This window comes from Neophocaena asiaeorientalis, unplaced genomic scaffold (assembly GCF_003031525.2).
Source record: "Neophocaena asiaeorientalis asiaeorientalis breed wild unplaced genomic scaffold, Neophocaena_asiaeorientalis_V1.1 scaffold313, whole genome shotgun sequence".
Taxonomy (NCBI): Eukaryota; Metazoa; Chordata; class Mammalia; order Artiodactyla; family Phocoenidae; genus Neophocaena; species Neophocaena asiaeorientalis.
Genome location: NW_020175412.1, coordinates 536,105 through 558,216, shown reverse-complemented (window position 1 = coordinate 558,216; position 22,112 = coordinate 536,105). Strand labels below are relative to the sequence as shown.

The 22,112-nt window shown below is 46.8% G+C and overlaps 1 protein-coding gene across 5 annotated transcripts in view; it reads left to right on the top strand.

Annotated features, from left to right (window-relative positions):
* Positions 1-22,112, top strand: part of GNL3L (G protein nucleolar 3 like) — a 27,009-nt gene that overhangs the window by 3,034 nt on the left and 1,863 nt on the right. For 2 of the 5 annotated variants that reach the window (XM_024767177.1, XM_024767178.1), the window contains exons 3-16: positions 6,759-6,799; positions 7,634-7,741; positions 8,480-8,596; positions 9,334-9,417; positions 9,951-10,086; positions 11,011-11,114; positions 12,831-12,975; positions 15,003-15,090; positions 15,577-15,751; positions 15,838-15,980; positions 16,289-16,425; positions 17,923-18,000; positions 18,187-18,314; positions 21,720-21,939. In XM_024767177.1, the coding sequence (XP_024622945.1) occupies positions 6,759-6,799; positions 7,634-7,741; positions 8,480-8,596; positions 9,334-9,417; positions 9,951-10,086; positions 11,011-11,114; positions 12,831-12,975; positions 15,003-15,090; positions 15,577-15,751; positions 15,838-15,980; positions 16,289-16,425; positions 17,923-18,000; positions 18,187-18,314; positions 21,720-21,939 (1,704 nt within the window). Of the gene's footprint in view, positions 1-6,758; positions 6,800-7,633; positions 7,742-8,479; positions 8,597-9,333; positions 9,418-9,950; positions 10,087-11,010; positions 11,115-12,830; positions 12,976-15,002; positions 15,091-15,576; positions 15,752-15,837; positions 15,981-16,288; positions 16,426-17,922; positions 18,001-18,186; positions 18,315-19,040; positions 19,255-21,719; positions 21,940-22,112 lie in introns of those variants that run through there. The other 3 variants (XM_024767182.1, XM_024767179.1, XM_024767180.1) reach the window with 3 other exon arrangements.

The following is a 22,112-nucleotide window of genomic DNA, read 5'->3' as shown; positions in this document are numbered from 1 at the left end:
GGAAGATCCCACAGGCTGTGGAGCGGCTGGGCCCGTGAGCCATGGCCGCTGAGCCTGCGCGTCCGGAGCCTGTGCTCCGCAACGGGAGAGGCCGCAACAGTGAGAGGCCCGCGTACCGCAAAAAGAAAGAAAAAAAAAATTGTCCGGACGCACAGGCTCAGCGGCCATGGCTCACGGGCCCAGCCGCTCCACAGCATGTGGGATCTTCCCGGACCGGGGCACGAACCCGTGGCCCCTGCATCGGCAGGTGGACTCTCAACCACTGCGCCACCAGGGAAGCCCCAGTCTGTCTTTTACGTATGGTATTATTGTTGTCTTCCCAACTTCCTTTTGAGGTACAGCTCCCCTTATCCCCCATACCCATTTTACAGATAAGGAAACTGAGGCTCAGCAAGGTTAAGTGACTTGACAAAGAGACTGCAGGTGAATAGCAGTAAATACCATATTACACTGCCTATAACCCCAACACAGCCTAGCATTTTTCTTTATAAGTTGTACCTTTAAGTTGGTATCATAGATTGTAGTAGTGGTTAAGAGCATGGACTCTGGAGCCAGCCTGAGTTTGAATCTCAGCTGTTCCACTTATTACTTGTGTGGCCTTGGGCAAGTTACTTACCTTCAGTCTAGTGGGGGAAGAGGTAAAAATAGTTCCTACTTAATAACGTAATAGTATTTGCCTACCAGTGTTTTTGTGAGGATTTAATGAATTAAAATAGGTAGAACACTTAGAACAGTGCCTGGCACATAGTAAGTGCTCTGTAAGTATTAGCTTTAAAGATTCAGCCTTCATTTCTCTTTGGAGTTTAGCCCCTCAGAGGACGCATACACTGTCTACCACTGAATTATTGTCTGATCTCTCTTGAGCTTTGGATTTTTCTTACCTATGAAACAGACAGTGTGGATAAATTGCTGTTCTTTCTGCCTTCAGGACTCTTTCCCTTTCCTTCTCATCCTTTAATGGGATAACTCTTGCTTGTTTTTCAGATTTCAACTTATACATCATTTCCTCTGGGAATCCCTCCTGTTAACCTCCTCCCTTGGTTTCTACTTGTCTGTGTACCCACAGGAACCAGGGCTGTTGACTCTATGATTGGGTCTGTCTCTTTCACAACACTGTTAACTTCTCACTGACATCTGGTTCATCTTTGTGTCCCAAGGGCCCAGCATGACCAGGCATAGCTATTTGGCACTTACTGTATGCCAGGCACTAGAATGTCTCAATTAGTAGTGCTAACTCAATCCCCCCCTCCTCCCACCATGATGCTTACAGCCTAGAGGGAGAAGACAAATGTGATACATGGACTCTTCCTTATAAGAGGGAAGGCAAAGGCAGTAGGACAGGTCTGGTTCTGTGCTTCCCTGCCTTTATCCTGCTATGGCCCAAGCAGAAAATGATAACATTTGGATAGCACACTGGATAGACTGGATGAGAATTGTGCAACCCAGTGGCCTTGTATTCTGTGTGAATTGTGGCCCTGCCTATGTAGGGCTTGGTGAAAAAAAAATTCACTTACTTTATATAATCATAAAAATTTCATCAAGAATCAGACTTTGGTTATGTTAATACCAAAAGCAAATAATCATTTTTTCACGTAACACAAGAAAAGTGAACAAAATTATACTCTATTTAAGAATATCAAATACAAGATAATAGAATTATTATTTTTTAACTAATTTTTATTGGTAATAGAATTATTAATAGTGATGAAAAACAATAATTACCTGGTGAAATAGAGTGTATGCATACAAAGGAACCCTGGCAGTTTAAAAAAATGAGGAAGTAGTATATGGAAAGACTATTATATGGAAAAACTATTAGATGGAAAGATCTCCAGGGTTTGTTAAGTGAAAAAAGCAAGTTGCTGACAGGAGTACATAGTATGTTACCTTCCCTGGGAGAAAATGGAGGGAAATAAGAATATATGTTTGTATTTGCATAAAGAAGCTGAATGATGCATCACAAACTAATAAAGTGGTTTCTTGTGGTGAGGGGACTGCAGTGGCTAGGGACAAGTGTGGGAGGGAGATCTCTCAGAATACATGGTTTTATTTTTCATAATTTTTATTGGAGTATAGTTGATTTACAATGTTGTGTTACTTTCAGGTGTACAGCAAAGTAAATCAGTTATACTTATACATATATCCACTCTTTTTTAGATTCTTTTCCAACATAGGCCATTACAGAGTATTGAGTAGAGTTCTCTATGCTATACAGTAGGTCGTTATTAGTTATCTATTTTATATATAGTAGTGTGTATATGTCAGTCCCAATCTCCCAGTTTATCTCCCCCCCTTTCCCCACTGGTGACCATAAGTTTGTTTTCTACATCTGACATGGTTTTACTTTGGAACCATCTGACTGTATTACCTGTTAAAGAACAATCATACATATCTGCATTAGTGGGAAAATGGTGAACATTAAATTAAATAGAAAAACTTTACATGTGCACACAAAACAAAGACTTTCACTGTTAAATTGCAACTGAAGTCTTGATCAGACTAACTAGGATGATTGCAGCGGAAGATGGGGGAGGTGCTTCATGGTGCAGCTCCCTGCACCCTGGGCTAGAGATACCTTGGACCCAAATGGTAATGATAATGATTAAATCTGGGAAGGTTATTGAGAAGCCCTAGAAAGAGTGTTCACATACAGTTTCAACTGTTGTACATTTTTGAATGGCTATTAAAAAGGAGGGTATGTTTTATCATTTAAAAGATTTACAACCATCAATGATTGGTGGCACAGGTATGTAATCCATCGTAATGACAGACTGGAATGTAAGCTGCACAGGGAGGGAAATAGGGTGGCCGTTGAATAAAGAACCGAGTGGCGCCAGTGTTTTGGAAGTCTCTAGGAGGTTGAACAAATGTGCTTGAAGATAGTTGAGAGGGGTGTCTGAGATTGCTTTCTGAAGTACAAGCAGTTATAGATGATGATCATAGATGTCACCATAGCAATGCATGGGCAGGTGGCTACATGGAATGGGGATGTCAAGGAAGTGGGAAACCTGAGCGTTGGAAGGGGCCCAGTGATCACCAAAGTTGCCCAGGTTGATGATGGCAGGAGTTCAGTTGATAGTAAAGCTATGGACTTCCCTGGTGGCGCAGTGGTTAAGAATCTGCCTGCCAGTGCAGGGGACACGGGTTCAATCCCTGGTCCGGGAAGATTCCCACATGCTGCGGAACAACTAAGCCCGTGCACCACAACTACTGAGCCTGCACTCTAGAGCCTGCGTGCCACAACTACCGAAGCCTGTGCACTCTAGGGCCTGCGTGCCCCAACTGCTGAGCCCACATGCTGCAACTACTGAAGCCTGTGCACCTAGAGCCCGTATTCTGCAACAAGAGGAGCCACCGCGATGAGAAGCCTGTGCACCACAGAGAAGAGTAGCCTCCGCTCGCCGCAACTAGAGAAAGCCCATGTGCAGCAACGAAGACCCAATGCAGCCAAAAATTAAAAAAAATATAATTAAGAAAAAAAAAGCTATGAACTAGGTGCTTCAGTAAAAGAGGAAAAGTGACTTATAGGTGACAGGCATAGCAGCAGTCTCAAAAAAAAGCGGGATTCCCCCCTCCCCCCTCTTTTTTAACAAGAGGGAGAAATTGGTTTGGCAGTGGTGAGTCTGCAAGATACCTCCTGCACCTACTGGCTCCAAGGTATTCATGTTAATATAAACTAATAGCCACCTTTCAAGCCTGCAGGTGAAGCAGTGTCCTCAGGGGAGAGCTGAGTCTCTATTAAGGCAGGAGGTTGAGGAATTGTTCCCAAGAAAAGATGGAAGAATTAGGGGAGTGCTGATCTCCTAAGTGGGAGTTTCAGGGGGCATAGTGGGAAGTCGGATGCAGGGGGTAGATGGAGGATGGGGGCAGAGTCACTGCCAGGCTGGGGATGCAGGGATGTAGTGGGGTGAGAGTATGGGAGATGATGGATGAATGGAGAGATTCACCTTTGAGTATTGATATGAGAGTTGGTGGATGGAGATATTGGTGGTCAGAGAGATTTAAGGAAATTTTTCAAGGTCATATAGCTAGGTAGTTATTGAGCCAGAACAGGAACCTAGGTATGGCTGGCTAAAAAATGGTAGCTGTTTTCTCTCTGAAGCTATTAAAAAACAGTAACAGCGGCTCCTGGGTGTTGCAGTGTTGTGAGTGGTGACTGCACCCCTACCCTCTTCCTCGCTTCTCCTCCCCACTCCTTCTCCTCTCTGAAGCAGATGTTTTTCGCCACTTTAAGTGATGTATTTTCTTTCATCGTGTGCCTGTATCCAGTGCAGGCCCTCATTTTCCAGGGAAGTTAGGCCGATGGAAACTGTTGAGTAAAATGGCCAGACCTGGTTCCTTCCAAACCTCACATTCTTTTCATTGCAACATGAGTACTTTGGAAGAAAAGGAGACTTGGGATCTGATTTTTTTTTTGTTATGGGGAAATTCGGCCCATTCACATTCATTATGATAACTAATATGTTTGGTCTGATTTTTACCATCTTATTTTATATTTTTTGTTTGTTTCTTCTTATTCCCTTATTACTTTTAAAAAGTTTAACAAGGTAAAAAAATCCTCCACCAGGACTTAAAATTACGTTGGTAATTGCATTCATATTTATATCAAACATAACTAAATTTTTCTATCACTTTACTAAAGTTAAATAACTATTTTTGCCCTACTCTTCTAAAGTGAGACCTTTAGCATGATTTTATACTTATTTTTGCTGGTATACTTCCTCAAGTAGTTTTACCAGAAAGGGAACACAGGTGGTAATCTTTGCACATGTCTGTCTTTTACCTTCATGTAAGAGTGAAATATTGATCAGTTATAGGAATTTAGCTTGGAACACGGTCCCTTGTCTCAGTACTTTGTAATGGTTATTCTTCTGTCTTAAGTGTTCAGAATTGTGGATTTGAGAAGGCTGTCTGCTTCTCTCAACATTTGTTGGGAATGCCTTCTATTTGGAAGTTTACAAGATTTTCTCTTTATCCTTGGAGTTCAGAAATTTCATCAGTGTATGCCTAGGGCATATGTCTTTTTTGTTAATCTTGATGCTCCATGTGCCTTTCTAGTCTGAAGCCTCAGTCCTGTTTTCAACTTGGGAAACTTTCATCTATTATTTTAAAAAATAATTGCTTCTCCATTTGTATCTTTTCTCTTTCTGGAACTCCTGTTAATTTAGATACTAGCTCTCCTGAGTCCATTCTCCATTTTCTGTTTTTACATTTTTTTTTTTTTTAAGTTGTGGTGCGTGGGCCCAGCAGTTGTGGCTCGCGGGCTCAGCCACTCCGGGGAATGTGGGATCCTCCCGGACCAGGGCCCGAACCCGAGTACCCCACACCAGCAGGAGGACTCCCAACCACTGCACCACCAGGGAAGCCCCTGTTTTTACTTTTCTTTGGATTTTTGTCCCGTTTTAAGCAAGCTCTTCCCTTGGCCTTCTAGCTTATTAATTTGGTTATTAGTGATGTCTGTTCTGTTTTTCACTACATCAATTGAATTTTTATTCAATATCAAATTTTGGGAATCTTTTTCTCACACAGTTCATTTGAAGTATCTTCTTGAATCTCTTTAAGAACTTGCAGTAGTATTTATTTATTTAATTAATTTATTAAAAAAAATTTTTTTTTGGCTGTGTTGCGTCTTTGTTGCCTCGCGTGGGCTTTTCTCTGGTTGCGGCAAGTGGGGGCTACTCTCTGGTTGCAGCAAGTGGGGGCTACTCTTCGTTGTGGTGTCCGGGCTTCTCATTGCAGTGGCTTCTCGTTGCAGAGCATGGGCTCTAGGGCACAGGCTTAGTAGTTGTGGCACACGGCCTCAGTTGCTCTGCAGCATGTGGGATCTTCCCAGACCAGGGCTCGAACCTGTGTCCCCTGCGTTGGCAGGCAGATTCTTAACCACTGTGCCACCAGGGAAGTCCTGCAGTAGTATTTAACTCCTCTGTTTCCTACATTAACTCTGCTTTGGCGTGAACCACCTAGTGTGATTGGGGAGCCTGTTCTCTGATAATCTCAAGCTGCTCCTATATTTGTTTGTAGCATATATCCTGACCTTCCAGAACCTCTCCCGTAAGAATTCCTTTAGCCCCCTTGCAAATGGTGAGAATTAAGGGAAGCCATTCTTTCTGAGAGGCCAGCTGTGAAGGAGATGACAGACGGGACTCCTCATTGAAGTGGGAAGAGGCCCCTTAAGTTGCTGGGCTTTGTTAAGGCATGATTGTAGAAGGTGAACTCTCTCCTCCTTAAATCAAAGGGAGGTTGCAGTTTAGCTGTGTAGCGCAATTCCCTTTGGAGGCAGTGACATGAGCAGGGTCAGCAGGAAGGGACAGTTCTCTCCCCATGTGCTGAGGGCATCTACTCTGGCTTAGCTGGCTGGGACTCCTCAGAGTCCCTAACCAGGGACCAACCAGGGTCCCTAACTCTAACCCTAACCCTCAGATCACTTTCCCATGCTACCAGCCCCCCACCTCAGCCTGGTGCCAAAATTGTTGAGCTGCCCCAGCTAGAAGTTGGAAGAGAGAAAGGAGTCAGAAGCACACCTTCAAGTTGCTCTCTTCACAGGATTCCCTTAAGAATTGTTCCAGTTTGCACTGAATACCCCGAACATTTGTATCCAGTACCTCCTCTGACACTGTTGCTGCCAGCTCCGTGTCTGTCTTGTGCGCCTAGACAGACATGGTGTCTGAGGCTTCCTTAGGTTCCCAGTGTGGCCTGACCTCCATTAAGGTTCAACAAATGTTGGGTAGGTGGATGATGGCTTTTTTTTCTTTCTTTAGAAAATAAAAAGCCAGGTAAAAGTTCCAAAGGCTGCAAGAAGGTAAGTTGCTTCCATGCTCAGGTAAGGTATACCCATTGTTGGTGACAAGGTCAGGAACAGGTTACCCACCCTAGAAGAGGCCCACAAAACCAGGTAGATATTGGGTGACTCCAAACAGAGCACTGCATTGGAATCAGTAGATCTGGCTTTCCCTCCCTCTCTGGGTGGCTTCAGCAGAGAAGCAGCAGCATTTATTAAGTTCCCACCACAAGCCATGTACTGCTTTGTGCTTGGTTTACCTTGGTTAGGGATTGTCATCATCCTATTTTTTAGATGAAGAAACTGAGCCTCAGTGAGAAAGTTCTTAGGTTCAAGGTAGCACAGCTAGGACTTGAGTCTGTCTAATTCCCAAGTCCCTATTGCTCATGGAGAGGAGGGGAGTTCAAACAGTCTTTGGCCCCAGCTCCTGGATCTCCTGGTCCTGCTGGGAAAGTTGTGGACAAGTAGGACTTGGGTCAGAGCAGCGGTTCTCAAACTTTAACTAGCCCTCCAGAATCACCCGGAGGGCTGGTTAAAACACAGATTGCTGGGCTCTACCCTTGCGTTTCTGATTTGGTAGGTCTGTCTTGGCATCTGATAATTGGTATTTCTAACAAGTGCCTAGGTGATGCTGTTACTGTTGTTCCAAGGGCTGCACGTCCCTGCCTGGCTAGGGGAAGAAGGGTCTTTTTCTAGTCAGATGGGCAGACCTCTGGGGACAGAGCCCTTTTTGTTTGCTTCTCTCCTCTTTCCCCCAACAACTACACTTCTGAGCAGCTTTAACACCCGCTGGGAAGGGTGATTTCCATGAGTTCATTAAGTCTGTTCATTTTTTCCCTGTTGTGTGGTGACCAGCCTGCAAAGCAGAATGGGAAGAAAGCAGCCACCAAAGTGACCTCCGCTCCCCAGTTTGTTCACTCCAATGATCATGCCAATCGGGAGGCTGAATTAAAGAAGAAGAGGGTAAGCCCTTTCCCTTGGAGAGAGAGGGCCTGGCTTGACTGCCAGGTCTACAGAAATGTTGAAAGGCAAAGGCCAGAACTGTTAGGGTTGTTGAGGCTGTTTGTGGAAAGGGGAAGAGAGGGCGGTTGCCTTGATACTTGATTTAGTGTCTCCATTTGCTCACCTCCCAGTCCATGGCTGTCTGGTTTATGTTCTCATTGCTCCACTGGAATGACCCCTGCCAGCCTCACCAGCATGTTCTCTGACATCAGACTCATGGATAACTTTCTTCCCTCATGTTATTCAAATTCTCAGCATTTGAGACCATGATTTTTTTTTTGAAACACTCTCACTTTGGCTTTCCTGTCATCTCACTCTCCTGGATGTCCTTTCTTTTCTGCTGTCTCTTTTGCTGCTCTGTAAATGATGGAGCATCCCAGGACCTTGTTTTCTTTTCCTCTCTGGTCTTAAGTGCTTCCCGCTACTTAGAACACATTCTCTCTCAGCTTCACATACCTTCCTGGTATTAGTGTCTGCCATACTTTCCCTTCCTTCATCTCTTTGTCTTTTTCTTTCTCTCAAACCCCTTATCTCTTGCTGTCATATCTTCTCCCTTCCTGTATCCCTGCTCCTCCCACCTGTGCCATGTCACACTGTTTTCTCCCTCTGTCACCTGCTCCCTGTTACTCTTGGTCTTCCATCCCTACCTTAGACTGCAGACCTAGTCAGCTACAGCCCTGGTGTGCGTTCACTTGTTAGGTTGAGGAGATGAGGGAGAAGCAGCAGGCTGCCCGGGAGCAAGAGAGACACCGACGCAGGACCATTGAAAGCTATTGTCAGGATGTCCTGCGACGCCAGGAGGAGTTTGAGCGCAAGGTAAGAGAGCAGTCTTTGCCCCTGGGTAGGACTGGTGTAGGTTTGCTCAAAAGCATCTTTTGCCATTGATCTGTGAAAAGGAAAGAGGAAGGGTGTGAGATTGTTGGAGGGGGAGTAGAGAATCAGTTCAGAGAGGACGGGAAACAGTAGGGACATGGAGGGAGGGTGAGAGGGAGGTGAAGAGCCTTATCTGTGACTGGACAACCCTGGTTAGGTCCTTTCTCCCAAGCTGGAACCCAAAGACTGGGGTCTGGGAGTGGGGAGGCGTTGGACTAGGGGACAGGGGGAGGGAAGGAGTGAGAACGTGAGGGGAAAGTTAAGAGAAGAGTCTTCTTTCTAGGACTTCTTACTGCCTTTCTGGCATATAGTCTCATCTCACAGAATATATACTTTCCAACTTAAAGTTCCTTTTCTAATATAAAGTACACATTTTGCTTCCTCCATCCCACATTTCCCATAGATTGTTTTTCTCACTTATACCTCCCTCTTACATTCCTCCCTTATACACTCAGGTGCAATCCCAGGCCTCTAGCTGGTGCTCGAACACACACTTACAGATAGGCACACACATGGACCATGTGGGTCTATCCTTTCTTCTTCTAGTTCCTGGCTTTGTTGGCTGATAGAAGCTGTCCTTTGGTGGGTTGGGACTCACATGGCTCTCCCAGCCTCCCATGGTTGCCAAAGACAGCTCTCCCTCTTTCCTCCCCTGGACCATTGTCTTTTTTTCCCTTTAGGAGGAAGTTTTGGAGGAATTAAATATGTTTCCTCAGTTGGATGATGAGGCCACAAGGAAGGCTTATTACAAGGAGTTCCGTAAGGTATGGAGGCCCATTTCTTTTTTTAAAAATTTTTATTCATTTATTTATTTTTTGACTGCGTTGGGTCTTTGTTGCTGTGCATGGGCTTTCTCTAGTTGTAGCGAGCGGGGACTGCTCTTGGTTGCAGTGCGTGGGCTTCTCATTGTGGTGGCTTCTCTTATTGCAGAGCACAGGCTCTAGGCATGTGGGCTTCAGTAGTTGTGGCACACGGGCTCAGTAGTTGTGGCTTGTGGGCTCTAGAGTACAGGCTCAGTAGTTGTGGTGCTCAGGCTTAGTTGCTCCGCGGCATGTGGGATCTTCCTGGACCAGGGCTTGAACCCGTGTCCCCTGCATTGGCAAGCAGATTCTTAACCACTGCACCACCAGGGAAGTCCCAGGGGCGCATTTCTTAAGGCCCTTTAAGGAGGGCATCAATCCAGTCCTGTCTCCTCTCTGCTTCTGTTTTTCCTAAGATGGAGACCTCTTCTTTCATGGGCCTGTTGATTGCTACCCAGTTCTTTCCCTGCCTTCATCCCTCATTCCCTGCCCTGCAGGTGGTGGAATACTCTGATGTGATTCTAGAAGTCCTGGATGCCAGGGACCCATTGGGCTGCCGCTGCTTCCAAATGGAGGAGACTGTCCTGCGGGCAGAAGGCAACAAGAAGCTGGTCCTGGTCTTGAACAAGATTGGTGGGTATTGGGCAGTATTGGGTAAGGCAAGGCAGGGACCAGGACTTGTTGAAAAACTAGCTTGGACCAGACCCTGACACCCAGCAACTCAGTGGTATCCATAACAGTTGTGCAAGGTAGGAATTCTTGTTCGAGTTTTTAAAGCCAGGGATATGAGAGGTGAAGTCACTTGTCTAAACACACACACACCACACACACAGTACAGCAGAAGTTGGGAATGGAGTTAAAGCCTGTCTGCCTTTCAGTCCCCTGTTTTTGCCATTTTGAGCTTTATCTGTGACTGGCCAACCTTGGAGAGTTCCTCTTTTTTCCCAAGCTGGAACCCGGACACTGGGGCAGAAGAGCACATCGGCTCACGAGTCACTCAGGTCTGGGTCTCATCCCAGTTTTGCTGTCTGTTTTCTCTGGGATCTTGGACAAGTCATGTCACCTGAGAGCTTCTGTTTCTCTAGGTGTAAAATGGGCTGTGATTGTCCCAATCTCACAGGATTGTTGGAGAATTAATGATAAAGTGCTTGGTACATACATGTTCAGTTCTTCATAAATGGTAGCCATTTTTGTCAAGGTTATTCTTGACATTTGGCCCAACCTAGAATGATCCAGGGAGGGGTGGGAAGCACTGTCTTTGGGAGGCCTCTGGTACCCTGGGCCCCCTGGTCTGGAAGGAAGGCATCTAGGACCATACAGCTGTTTACCCATTCTCTTTGAGGAAACAGAGGCCTCCTCAGGGAGGGCCAACTGGTCCCCTAGACTAGACTGTCCTTTCTAACTCTAACCTGGGGACTGGACAGGGACTGTCAGTGCTAGGGAGATATCTGTTGGCAGGAGGTGGGCCAAGTCTTGGATGTGGGTGGCTGCATCTTTGGAGTGAGCCATCGAGGTGATGTTCTCCTTTCCAGTCCTCTCTGTTCCTATTTTCCCCAGACCTGGTCCCCAAGGAGGTTGTGGAGAAGTGGCTGGAATACCTTCGGAATGAGCTGCCAATTGTGGCTTTCAAGGCCAGCACCCAGCATCAGGTCAAAAACCTGGTAAGCTGGGGCCAGGGACATCTAGCCTCTTTCAGGGTAGCCTGGGGCTACACTGTTTTCTAATTATATTATTAACATAGAAATGTGTTTTCCGTGTAAGATATTAAAGTATACAGAAACATTTGTTGCTTTGATGGAGAGAAACTGGGTCCTGGGGGACACTTGTTTTTTCAATTTTGCACCAGGTATAAAACTTATTTATTTAAAAAAATAAAGTAGAAAAAATAAAAACAATTACAGTTGACCCTTGAACTAAACAGGGGTTAGGGACATCCACCTTCTGCACAATGGAAAATCTGTGTATAACTTATAGTTGGCCCTTCATATCTGCAGTTCTGTATCTGCAGATTCAACCAACTGCAAATCATGTAGTACTATAGTATTTACTAGTGAAAAAATTTGCGTATAAATGGACCTGTGCTGTTCAAACCCGTGTTGTTCAAGGGTCAACTGTATAGATGGAAGCTTGAATATCCTTACGCTGATACCTCTAATTCCAATCTCTTTTATCCATACCCAGAAGTAACCACCATTGTTAGTTTGGTGTGTATCCTTCCAGATATTTTTCTGTGCTTTATATTATATGTGGATGTGTTTATAAAGAGAAAATAGTGTTTACGAGTATCATATGTCATCCTGCATTTTTTTTTCTTGAAGATCTTTCTATAGAGTTCTACCTTTTTGATGCTAAATAAAATTAGTTTCCAATTTTTTTTATCATTACAACCAGTACTACAATATGTACTCTTACACGTCTTGGCTAGTGGGCAAGTGTTTGTGTAGGTTGGGCACTGAGAGGTAGAGTGGCTGGGTCATAGGCTTTTTGCATTTTACATTTTCCTAGTCACTGACAAATTGCTCCCCAGCACCCCACCTCCTCCACCCCCACCCCTCACTGGCTGTACCAATTTATCTTCCCACTAATGGGATGTGTGAGAGGGCTTATTTCCCTACACCCTTGCCAACATTTGATATCATTAAACATTTAAATCTTTGTTCATCTCGGAGAAACATGATATCTCCTTTATAATTTTTTGGCCTTTTTCATGGCAAAAATGTGATAAGCATCCTTTTTTAACAGTTTTCTTTCATTTGTGTTCCACTTCAAGGATATAGCTCCTTAATCTGTTTCTTATTAATAGATATTTAAGTCAATTCCTATTTTGAAGTACTGTGGTACGTAAGTAAGGACAGAAGAAGAGCCGAAAGGGCATTGTAGGCAGAGGAGGTAGCATCAGGAGTAAGGAGATGGAGGCCGAAATGACCTTGACCTGTGTGAGGAATCAAGGGAAGGTAGACTTTATGTGGGCCAGGCACCATCTCTTCTCTCCACAGACAGGGAGGCAAACGTCTGCACTGTGTAGGCGAGGTTCACTGAGGCCCAGAGAATGAAATCAGAATTTGCCAGGCACACGCCTGTGAGAGGCAGAGCTGAACTCAAACCTGGCCTGCCTAGAGGCAAGGATGCTATCCTGCCCCTGCTGAGGGAGGCAAGAGACAGGCAGGGACAGAGAAGACTGGAAGTGCAAAGACAGTGGAAAAATAGGCCTTGTGGAAGCAGGGAAATGGCAGGTATTCAGGGCCTATGTGAGAAGCCCTCTGCTTCAGGCTGGGGGGTCTCAGTGATCACAGGGAGGTGGCCCTGAAAGTTGGAAATCTGAGCTGAGACCACATCTCCCACCTGATGCCTCTTCTATAATACCCCTCATTTTCCAGAATCGCTGCAGTGTGCCAGTGGATCAAGCCTCTGAGTCACTGCTGAAAAGCAAAGCCTGCTTTGGAGCTGAAAATCTCATGAGGGTTCTGGGGAACTATTGCCGCCTGGGTGAAGTGCGCACCCATATCCGTGTGGGCGTTGTGGGTAAGGCCTTGGGGGAGGTCATGGGACCCAGGCTTCTTCCTTGTGCAGGGGCTTCATTGGGGCAAAGGATTCTGGGAACTTCATGTTACTTTTGTGGGGGGAGGAGAGGAACTGTTCAGGAAGGGTCTTGTGATTTGTAATTTGGTTAGGTGGACGTGGGAAGGCATACTTAGGATCACCACCATGGTTTGAGTGTTAGAACCATGGACCAAAAGTGCGGGGCCGGGCTTGGAGTTGGCGCCATCTCATTCTACCAGAGCTGTGGGAGGGAGGGGTGAACACCTCCCTTTCATAGATAAGAACACTGGGGCTCAGAGGAGGGAAAGGGACTTGTAGGGCTCAGCCCTGGGTGAGACAAGGCAGAGCTGAGGCTCAAACCTGGAACCCAGGGTACTGAGGGAAGGCTGGTGGGAAGGGAACAGGGAAATTGAGAGAGGCAGAGATAGACCCGCAGGGAGAGGAAGTGAAGGTGGACACTGAGAAAAAGGTATAGATTTGCATACCTGAATAAACACAGAAGATTTGGGAAGCCAAATGGTGGGATTGGTGGGGAGTGGAAAGGGAAGACAGATGTGAATGACAGAGGCATGCAGAGAGAGGGAGATATGATCACAAAGAAGTGTGCACAGAGACTTGCAGAGAGACATAAGAGGGCTAGAGACCCTCCCATGTAAGTAGAGAGGCAGACATGCATACCCAAGGAAAGAATGAGTGAGTCAAACACAGGGATAGAGAGAGATTCAGAGGGAGATACACATAGAGGCAGGAACAAAGATGCAGACACAGAGGAATGCACCCCCAGACCTATGCACACATACAGATCCACAAACACATGTACACATCCACGTGTATGGAGACATGTACAGACCCAGAGGCAAAATACATGCAGACCAAGCTCTTCCCATACACTCACCCAACTCCGCTTCCCCTCCCCAATGAAACAGAGCCACGGAGAGACACGTGCCCGGATACACTCGACCCTCAGACATAGTCACACCCCAGAGTCACAGAGACAGATACACGTCTATGATGAGACGGATATATATGTATATATAGACAAATAGAGATACAGAGGACATTAGGGAGGCACAGAGAAAAAGAGACACAGTGGAACACGTACGGAAGGACATACATGTAGAGAGACAAGCTCATGAAGAAAAGGAACATGTACAGAAAGAGCTGAGAGGAGTTGACATAGAGGGAATTACAAAGAGGTAGAATTGGCGGGGTGGGGAGAATTAGAGAGAAAGGACAATGGCCAGAATGAGATACAGTGAGACAAACTGGCAGAGAAAGAGGTGCTTAGATACACAGAGATACACAGACAAAGAAAGATATGATAGAGAAAAAGATGGAGTGAGAAAGACAGAAATAGGAAAAGCAGTGGTATTTAGAATGAGAACAACCAAGAGACAAGATATACGAGACTTCTATACATGAGGGATATATACACAGGCACATCTGTGAGGGAGCAGTACATGTGTAAGTTCTAGCACACAGAGAAAGAGAATGGTGGGAATGAGAGACCCAGTGAGGAAGAAATAGACAAGGACATCCATAGGCTGAGACGTGCTCACAGATGCCCAAACAGAAAAACACGCACCACAGGCAGAAAGCTGCTCAGAGACTGACATCTGGAGATGAGCTCCCCCCACCCCCTGCCAGGTGAATTATATACCAGGATGGATGATTCTGTCTTACAACATTTCCCAGTGTCCACCCTCCACTGGATTTTGTCACAGAGGCCTTGCATTGAGCGTCTTTCCCAGGCTGTTTGTAGGTAGGAGGTGAGTGCCACATCTAGAGAGAGGGACACGTCTAGCCAGGTTGCTCACATATGGAGGAGAGGGGTAGAAAGACCATGGAGGGGGTTGGTCAGGGCCTTGGATGGGAAGGCAGGAGGCCAGGCTCTGTTTTTGGCTCCCCCATGGCCTGGTCACACTGCCCCTGCCTGGGCCTCCCACACACAGGCTGTCCCAGATATTCTTGAGGACCCTTCCTGCCCTGAGCCATCTGCTCCTTTGTAGGCCTTCCCAATGTTGGGAAGAGCAGCCTGATCAATAGCCTGAAGCGCAGCCGTGCGTGCAGTGTGGGAGCCGTTCCTGGGGTCACCAAGTAAGCACCTGCCTGCTCCCCCACTTCACAGATCCTTCACCCTACCATTCCCCCAATTCCCACGCCTTCAGCCCCTGTCCCTTATCTTGGACCAGCCTTTGATTCTTCCCTGGGCATGGGAGTCTCACTAATAGCCCTCATTTACCTGGCACACCCTGGCTGTGGGTCAGGCACCCAGCTGGGTGTTTCCCCCACTTAGCTCCTTGAAGCCTCCCTGACACCATGCAAGATTGGGCTCTGAATAAGCAGCTTCACTTCCTCGGTGAAGCAACAGGCTCAGAGAGTCAGAAGCTTGCCTGTGGTCCTGCAGCTCAGTCCCCGGTGGTGGAGGCTAGACTAGAATCAGACCCCATATCTCTCCGCCTTCACCTGTGTGCCATCTGTCCCACCCCTTCTCTCAACTGGGTGCTTGGAGCCTAGAAGATGCCAGGCACATCTGGGCTTATCACCGTCCTGTGTCCTCATATCTCCCCTCTCCCACCCCAGGTTCATGCAGGAGGTCTACCTGGACAAATTCATCAGGCTGCTGGATGCCCCGGGCATTGTCCCAGGACCCAACTCGGAGGTGGGCACCATCCTGTGCAACTGCATTCATGTGCAGAAGCTGGCGGATCCTGTGACCCCAGTGGAGACCATTCTTCAGCGCTGCAACCTGGAGGAGGTACGCGGGCCTCTTGCTTATGCCCTACCCTGCTCCAAGGGCCCTTCGTTCTTCCTCATGATTTCTCTTCTTCCTCTCTTCACCAGATTTCCAGCTATTACGGTGTCTCTGGGTTCCAGACCACTGAGCACTTTCTGACTGCAGTGGCCCACCGCTTGGGGAAGAAGAAGAAGGGGGGCATATACAGTCAGGAGCAGGCAGCCAAAGCTGTCCTGGCTGACTGGGTGAGGTGAGGAGGGGGCTAGGCGTAAGGGTGAAGCCTGCTGGGAGTCAGGCTCCATGAAGGGGATCATCTGTGTTCACTGCAGCGGCGGGGCAGCCTAACTTCTTGGGTAGGGAAGTCCAAGGCACCAGGTCACATCCTGCTTGGCAACTTATGCCCAGTGATTATCCAGCAGCTCAACCTCTTGTTCGGAAGCAACTGTCTGGGTTTTCTAGTTGACCCTCACTGTTTCTGACCTGAGAACTCATTCTCTCTTTGATTGGTCATTTGTTGTCTTAATGAGATCACCAATTTCTTCCCACCTCCCAATTCAGCGGGAAGATCAGCTTCTATACACTCCCACCCTCCACCCACACTCTGCCTGCCCATCTCAGTGCTGAGATCATTAAGGAGATGACTGAGGTCTTCGACATTGAGGATACTGAGCAGGCCAATGAGGACACCATGGAATGTAAGTAAGGGCGAGTAGCTTGGCCTGCCTGGCACCTGGTCCTGCCCTAGTAGAGCCACACAGACCTGACAACAGGTCCTACATTTGACCTCCCCCTGCTCTGACTTGGGGAAAACTGTTTAACTAGCTTTAACCTTAATGTCTTTTCCCACAAGGTGGAGAATTGTAATCTGGGTCATGGGAATATGGGGGTGGGGTGGGGTAGGGAGGCAGCTGGTTGTGGGCTCTTGGTAGATAGGAAAAAAATCAGCAAAGTACCTGGAACATGGTGAGGTATTTACGAAGTGTGAGGTTCCTTTCCCCATCTCTTGAGGCCTGGAGTGGACTGAGATACTCCTCTCAAAAACCCCTTCTCTCATTTTGGTCCAGGTTTTGTCACAGCCATTGCATGTCCATTTCTAGATTTTTACTTTTATCCACATTGGCAGGTGAGCATCTGAGACACAGAAAGGTGATATTTGCTAAATGGTGCATGGTCATTGACAGGCAGACGTGGCATTCAAACTAGCTCTCTTGCCTTGTTTTGAAGATTCTCCCAACTCAGTATCTAAGTGGTTAAAAGAATGGACTGCCTGGATTAAAATTTGAGTTTTGTTAGTTGTGTGGTCCTGTACACACCTGTGTGGAGAGTTCTTAAGCTCTCCATGTCCAATGATGTCATCTGTAAAATGGGGACAGTAGCACCCACCTGATAAGATAGTTGTGAAGACTTATTTGATATGTAAAAACACTGCCTGGCATATAGTACATGCTTGGTAAATATTAGCTGTTATTAAGATGGTTATTTGTTGAGGTATAGAGGTATGACTTTCAGAAACTCCTGTAGGAAGTTTGTTCTCTTCAGATACTCTACCATCTGCAGCTCTGGTTGATGGCTCCTTTCTTCTCTATCCCACCCAAGAAAGGTCCCCAGTGATCTCTGGGCCTGTCTGTGGACACTCTGGGGTAGTGGAGAAAGCCTTGGCTGGCCTGGCTTCTAGTTACCCTGTTTCTCTTGAGGGCCAGTAGCTTTCCTTCTCTGGGCCTTTTAGTGTGCTTAGATTACAAATGAGGACAAGAGGCTTGCCTACCCCCATGTGGCTTTGGGCAAGTCAGCCCTTTTTCTGAACTTTGCTTTTCTATTAAGTGGGTAGTTGGGAGGAATTAATGCTCACATTTTTATGATGATGCTTGACTCTGGCTGTGTGTGAGGGCAAGCAGGGCTCTGGCAGTGAGAATGTACTTTGGCAAAAGATTGAGGTCCCGGAAATTGAGAAGAGGGAGTGGTTAATAGTGAGAATTTCCTAGTTGCCCTAGTGTTGAATCTTGAAGAGTGATTAAGTATTAGAGGCCCAGGGCAATGGACACATTTGTGGTTTGCAGTGGAGGCCAGCTCTAGGCAAGGCACCAGAGAGAGGGAGAGAGGCCCGGTCCTGGGGAGGGAATCCCAGTCGCTGCCATTTACAGAGCAGTGTCTCAGGCCAGTGCATTTCAGGTACCCTCTGCTGTAATTCACAGCAGCCCTTTGTTATAGGGCTTGTGGCATTCTCATTTTCCAGATGAGGAAGCTGAGGCTCCAAGACCAGCTCCCAGCAGGCGAGTACCCTACTGCAAAACCCACATCTTGAATCCTTTGTCATGTGGCCTCCCAGCAGGAATAAAAGAGCCTTCCCTCCTGACTCCCCTGGGCAGCGTCCACATATCCTTTCCACTGAGGCCTGACCAGGGGGCTAGTAGCAGGGAGGAGCCAGGGCCCTTACAGTGGTATTTATTGTGTTAAAGGCTTGGCCACTGGAGAACCTGATGAGCTGTTGGGTGACATGGACCCTCTCGAAATGGAGATCAAGTGGCTCCATTCTCCTATGGTGAAAATAGCAGATGCCATGGAAAATAAAACCACGGTGTATAAGGTACCTGTTCTCTTTCTTCATGGCAACACTCTCCTCTACCCCGGGCTCTGGGAAATGGTCAGTCCCTTCCACCTGGCTCCCACAAGGTCCGCCTATAATATTGGGGAGATGCGGGTTGTTCATTCATACCCTGTGGACTCCCTGGGTGCTAGGCAGGGTGCATCCTTTGCCAAGCAAGGGCAGGTCCAAGGAGGAGGCATGCTTTCTCAAGTAGCTTTCCCAGCCCAGCTCTAGCCTAGAGAACAGGATCCCTGTCTATCCACCTGCTTCTTTAAGTTACAAACCTGGGCAACCCTGATTCTTCCTTCCTTCTAACTAGTATCCTGGATCCTATATACAGTCAGTCACCAAGTCTGTGGCTTCTCCTTCCTAAATCTTAAGAGATGCTCTTGGCCTCTTTCTATTCCTACCATTCCTGTAACCCTAGCCTAACCTTCCAGTTGTCTCCCACCTGGACATTTGTTCCATATGGCAGGTCCCAAAGGTCACCTGCCCTTTCATGGCTTCCCAGGATCAAGTAGATATGCTCTGCTATGATCTCTGGAGGCTTTTTCAGCCTCTACATCTGCCAGTCCCCCATCGCTGCCCTTCAAGAAGTCACAGTTTAGTGGTTTCAACCACAGATATCTACACTGTGATGGGAGACACACAGGCTGGGGTTGGGGGCAGAGGTTGGGAAAGCATGGATCTAAGGGCCCTAACTAACCTATACTACTTGTGGGTCAGGGAAGTATTCCAGGAGGCCTTGATGCTTGTGCCACGTCTTGAAGGTTGAGGAATTCTCTGGGCAAGGTGGGCAGCAACCTGTGGTCAGGGGCTCAGCCTGTGCACGTGCCAAGACCCAAAAGGGTGAGAGCGTGTTATTTTGCAGAAATCACTAGTGGTCTGAGGTGGCTGGAGTGAGGGTAGAGGTGGGGAAAGATGAATCTGGTGTCAGATCATTGAAGGCCTTGAGTTTGACTTTAAACCATGGGTAATAGGTAAACACTGAAAGTTGTTTATGTTTTGTGGGGGAGGGGAGGCAAAGGGTTTAAATATTTTTTCCCATTTTGTTTATTTAAGATATTTTTTGATTAGGTACATGGTATAAAATTGAAAAGGTAGGATTGAAAGGTATAAGGTATACAGTAAAAGTAAAAGTAAATCTCTCTCCTGCTTCTCTCTCCCAGCCACCCTGCCCCATCCTGAGTGTCCTTTCAGAGCTACTCCATCTTTATACACACATATATATAAAAGCAGATAACAGATCTATTTCAATGCTTTTTAAAAAAATTTTATTTATTTATTAATTTATGTCTGTGTTGGGTCTTCATTGCTGTGCGTGGGCTTTCTCTAGTTGTGGTGAGTGAGGGCTACTCTTCGTTGCGGTACATGGGCTTCTCACTGTAGTGGCTTCTCTTGTTGTGGAGCACGGGCTCTAAGTGTGCAGGCTTCAGTAGTTGTGGCTTGCAGGCTGTAGAGCGCAGGCTCAGTAGTTGTGGCACACAGGCTTAGTTGCTCTGCGGCATGTGGGATCTTCCCGGACCAGGGCTTGAACCCATGCCCCCTGCATTGGCAGGCGGATTCTTAAACACTGAGCCACCAGGGAAGTCCCAACAGATCTATTTCAATTCAAATAGTCGTATGCTGTTTTTATTGTTCTGCACATTGCTTATTTCACTTACAAATTCATCTTGTAGATTGTTCCACATGATTACTTAAAGAACAGTCCTTCATTTTTAAAAAAGAAAATTATTTATTTGGCTGCATCAGGTCTTAGTTGTGGCACACGGGATCCTCACTGTGGTATGTGGGTTCTTCGTTGCAGCACGAGGGCTTCTCTCTAGTTGTGGCATGTGGGGGCTCAGTAGTTGTGGCACGTGGGCTTAGTTGCCCCGCGGCATGTGAGATCTCAGTTCCCCGACCAGGGATTGAACCCACGTCCCCTGCATTGGAAGGCGGATTCTCAACCACTGGACCACCAGGGAAATCCTCTGCCCTTCATTTTTGATGGCTATATAATATCTGGAAGGGTTTCTTAAGCAGGGAAGCAACATGGTCAAGTTTATGTATTAGAACTATCACTCCAGTGGCTGGGGTAAAAATCAAGTTGGAAAGAAAGGAGCCAGAGTGGAGGTAAGAAGTCCAGGAAGGAAACTGTTGCCTGAGCTCTGTAAGAGATGATGAGGCCTGCATTGGGGCAGTGGTAGGAATCACGCCATTCCCATCTTCACATAGTTTCGAAAGTCCCCCCAGTGCTTATAGGAAAATCAGTTTAAAGTTGTGAGTTTAAGGCCATCCCCTGATATTTCTCACTGAGCCCATAAGCCCCAGAACATACCATTTTTCCTCAAGGACCAGCAGTAGTTCCCTACTCCATACTGCAAATTCTAGGCTCAGGTTCAGGGCCCTGAGTAGGGCCACTCAATTGCACAGCTCCATTTAGGAGTGCTATGTTGTAAATGGTGCCCCCTCCCACCCCCGCAACCCCATAGTTGTACAGTGTGGTAGCCTTGCCTTTTACCCACTGTAGTGTAGCAGGTAGTCATACATACAGAATCCTGACTGCTTGGGTTCTCATTTATTCTACTGCTTACTAGCTGTGTGACCTTACGTGCCTTGTTTGTCAACGACATTGTTGCAAGGATTAAATGAGTTAATACACAGGTGTGTGTGAGTACATGTATACATATACATATGTATGTATATGTATAACACACATATATGTGTATATTTAGAAAGGTATGTGGCACATAGTGAGCTTCCTGTCAATATTACCTTTTACTGACCACATGTACATTCCATTACAGCCAAATAGACACCCTTTTGGGCGCCCAGGTATGCTCTCTGCTTTTCCAGTGTTCAGTCAGGAATGACCCTTCCATCAGCAGAAGTATGTTGACCACCACCATCCCCTCAGCCTCTGTCACTTATGCTGCATTTCTTTGGTGGGCACTTACTACATTCTAACTTGAGGTGTGGTTGGGTTTTTTCCTCTTTAGCCTGGTTGCTTCCCGAAGGTGGGACTGCATCCGAGCCATTTCTCCAACATTTCCCCATACAGAGCTAGGCACAAAACAGGTGTCAGAATATATTTGTTAAATTGAGTAAGACTTTGAAGGGTCACTTGAACAAAGAATCATTGAATACAAATTGTCATTGACAAGTAATTCTGCTTTTTCATTTTATTCTTGTAAAAGCCATGCAAGCTACCTACTGTCCACCCTTATTTGACAGATGAGCAAATTGTGGCTGAAAGGATAACTAAGCACCTGCTAGTCTGTGGTGGAGCCAGACTTGAAGCTTATTAGTTCTGTGTGGCTCCAAGGCTCCTGTTCTTATGCAAGCCTATCCCTGCCTCCTCTGCAGAAGTCTTTGGAGGTACTCTGGGGACCCAGACCTCACTGTTGTCCTTTCTTTCCCCAGATTGGAGATCTCACTGGGTATTGCACCAATCCAAACCGTCATCAGGTGGGGTGGGCTAAGCGCAATGTGGACCTTCATCCCAGGAACAACAGCTCAGTGGATGTCTGCCCAGTGGACCGCCGCCCGATGCTACAGAGGATCATGGCGACAGACCCCCTGCAGCAGGGCCAGGCTCTGGCATCTGCCCTGAAGAATAAGAAGAAGCTCCAGAAGCGTACAGGTAGGGGCACCTGACCACCCCCCTGTGCTCCAAAAAGAACCTACCTGAGGCCTTAATTAGGGGCTCCTGAATGAGCATCTCCATGTGTCCAGCCCCAGGCCAGGGTTAGGGGGCAGGGAGGGGTTAGGGGGCTTCCCTGCTAGCACAGTGGTTCTCAAACTTTATCTTGTATT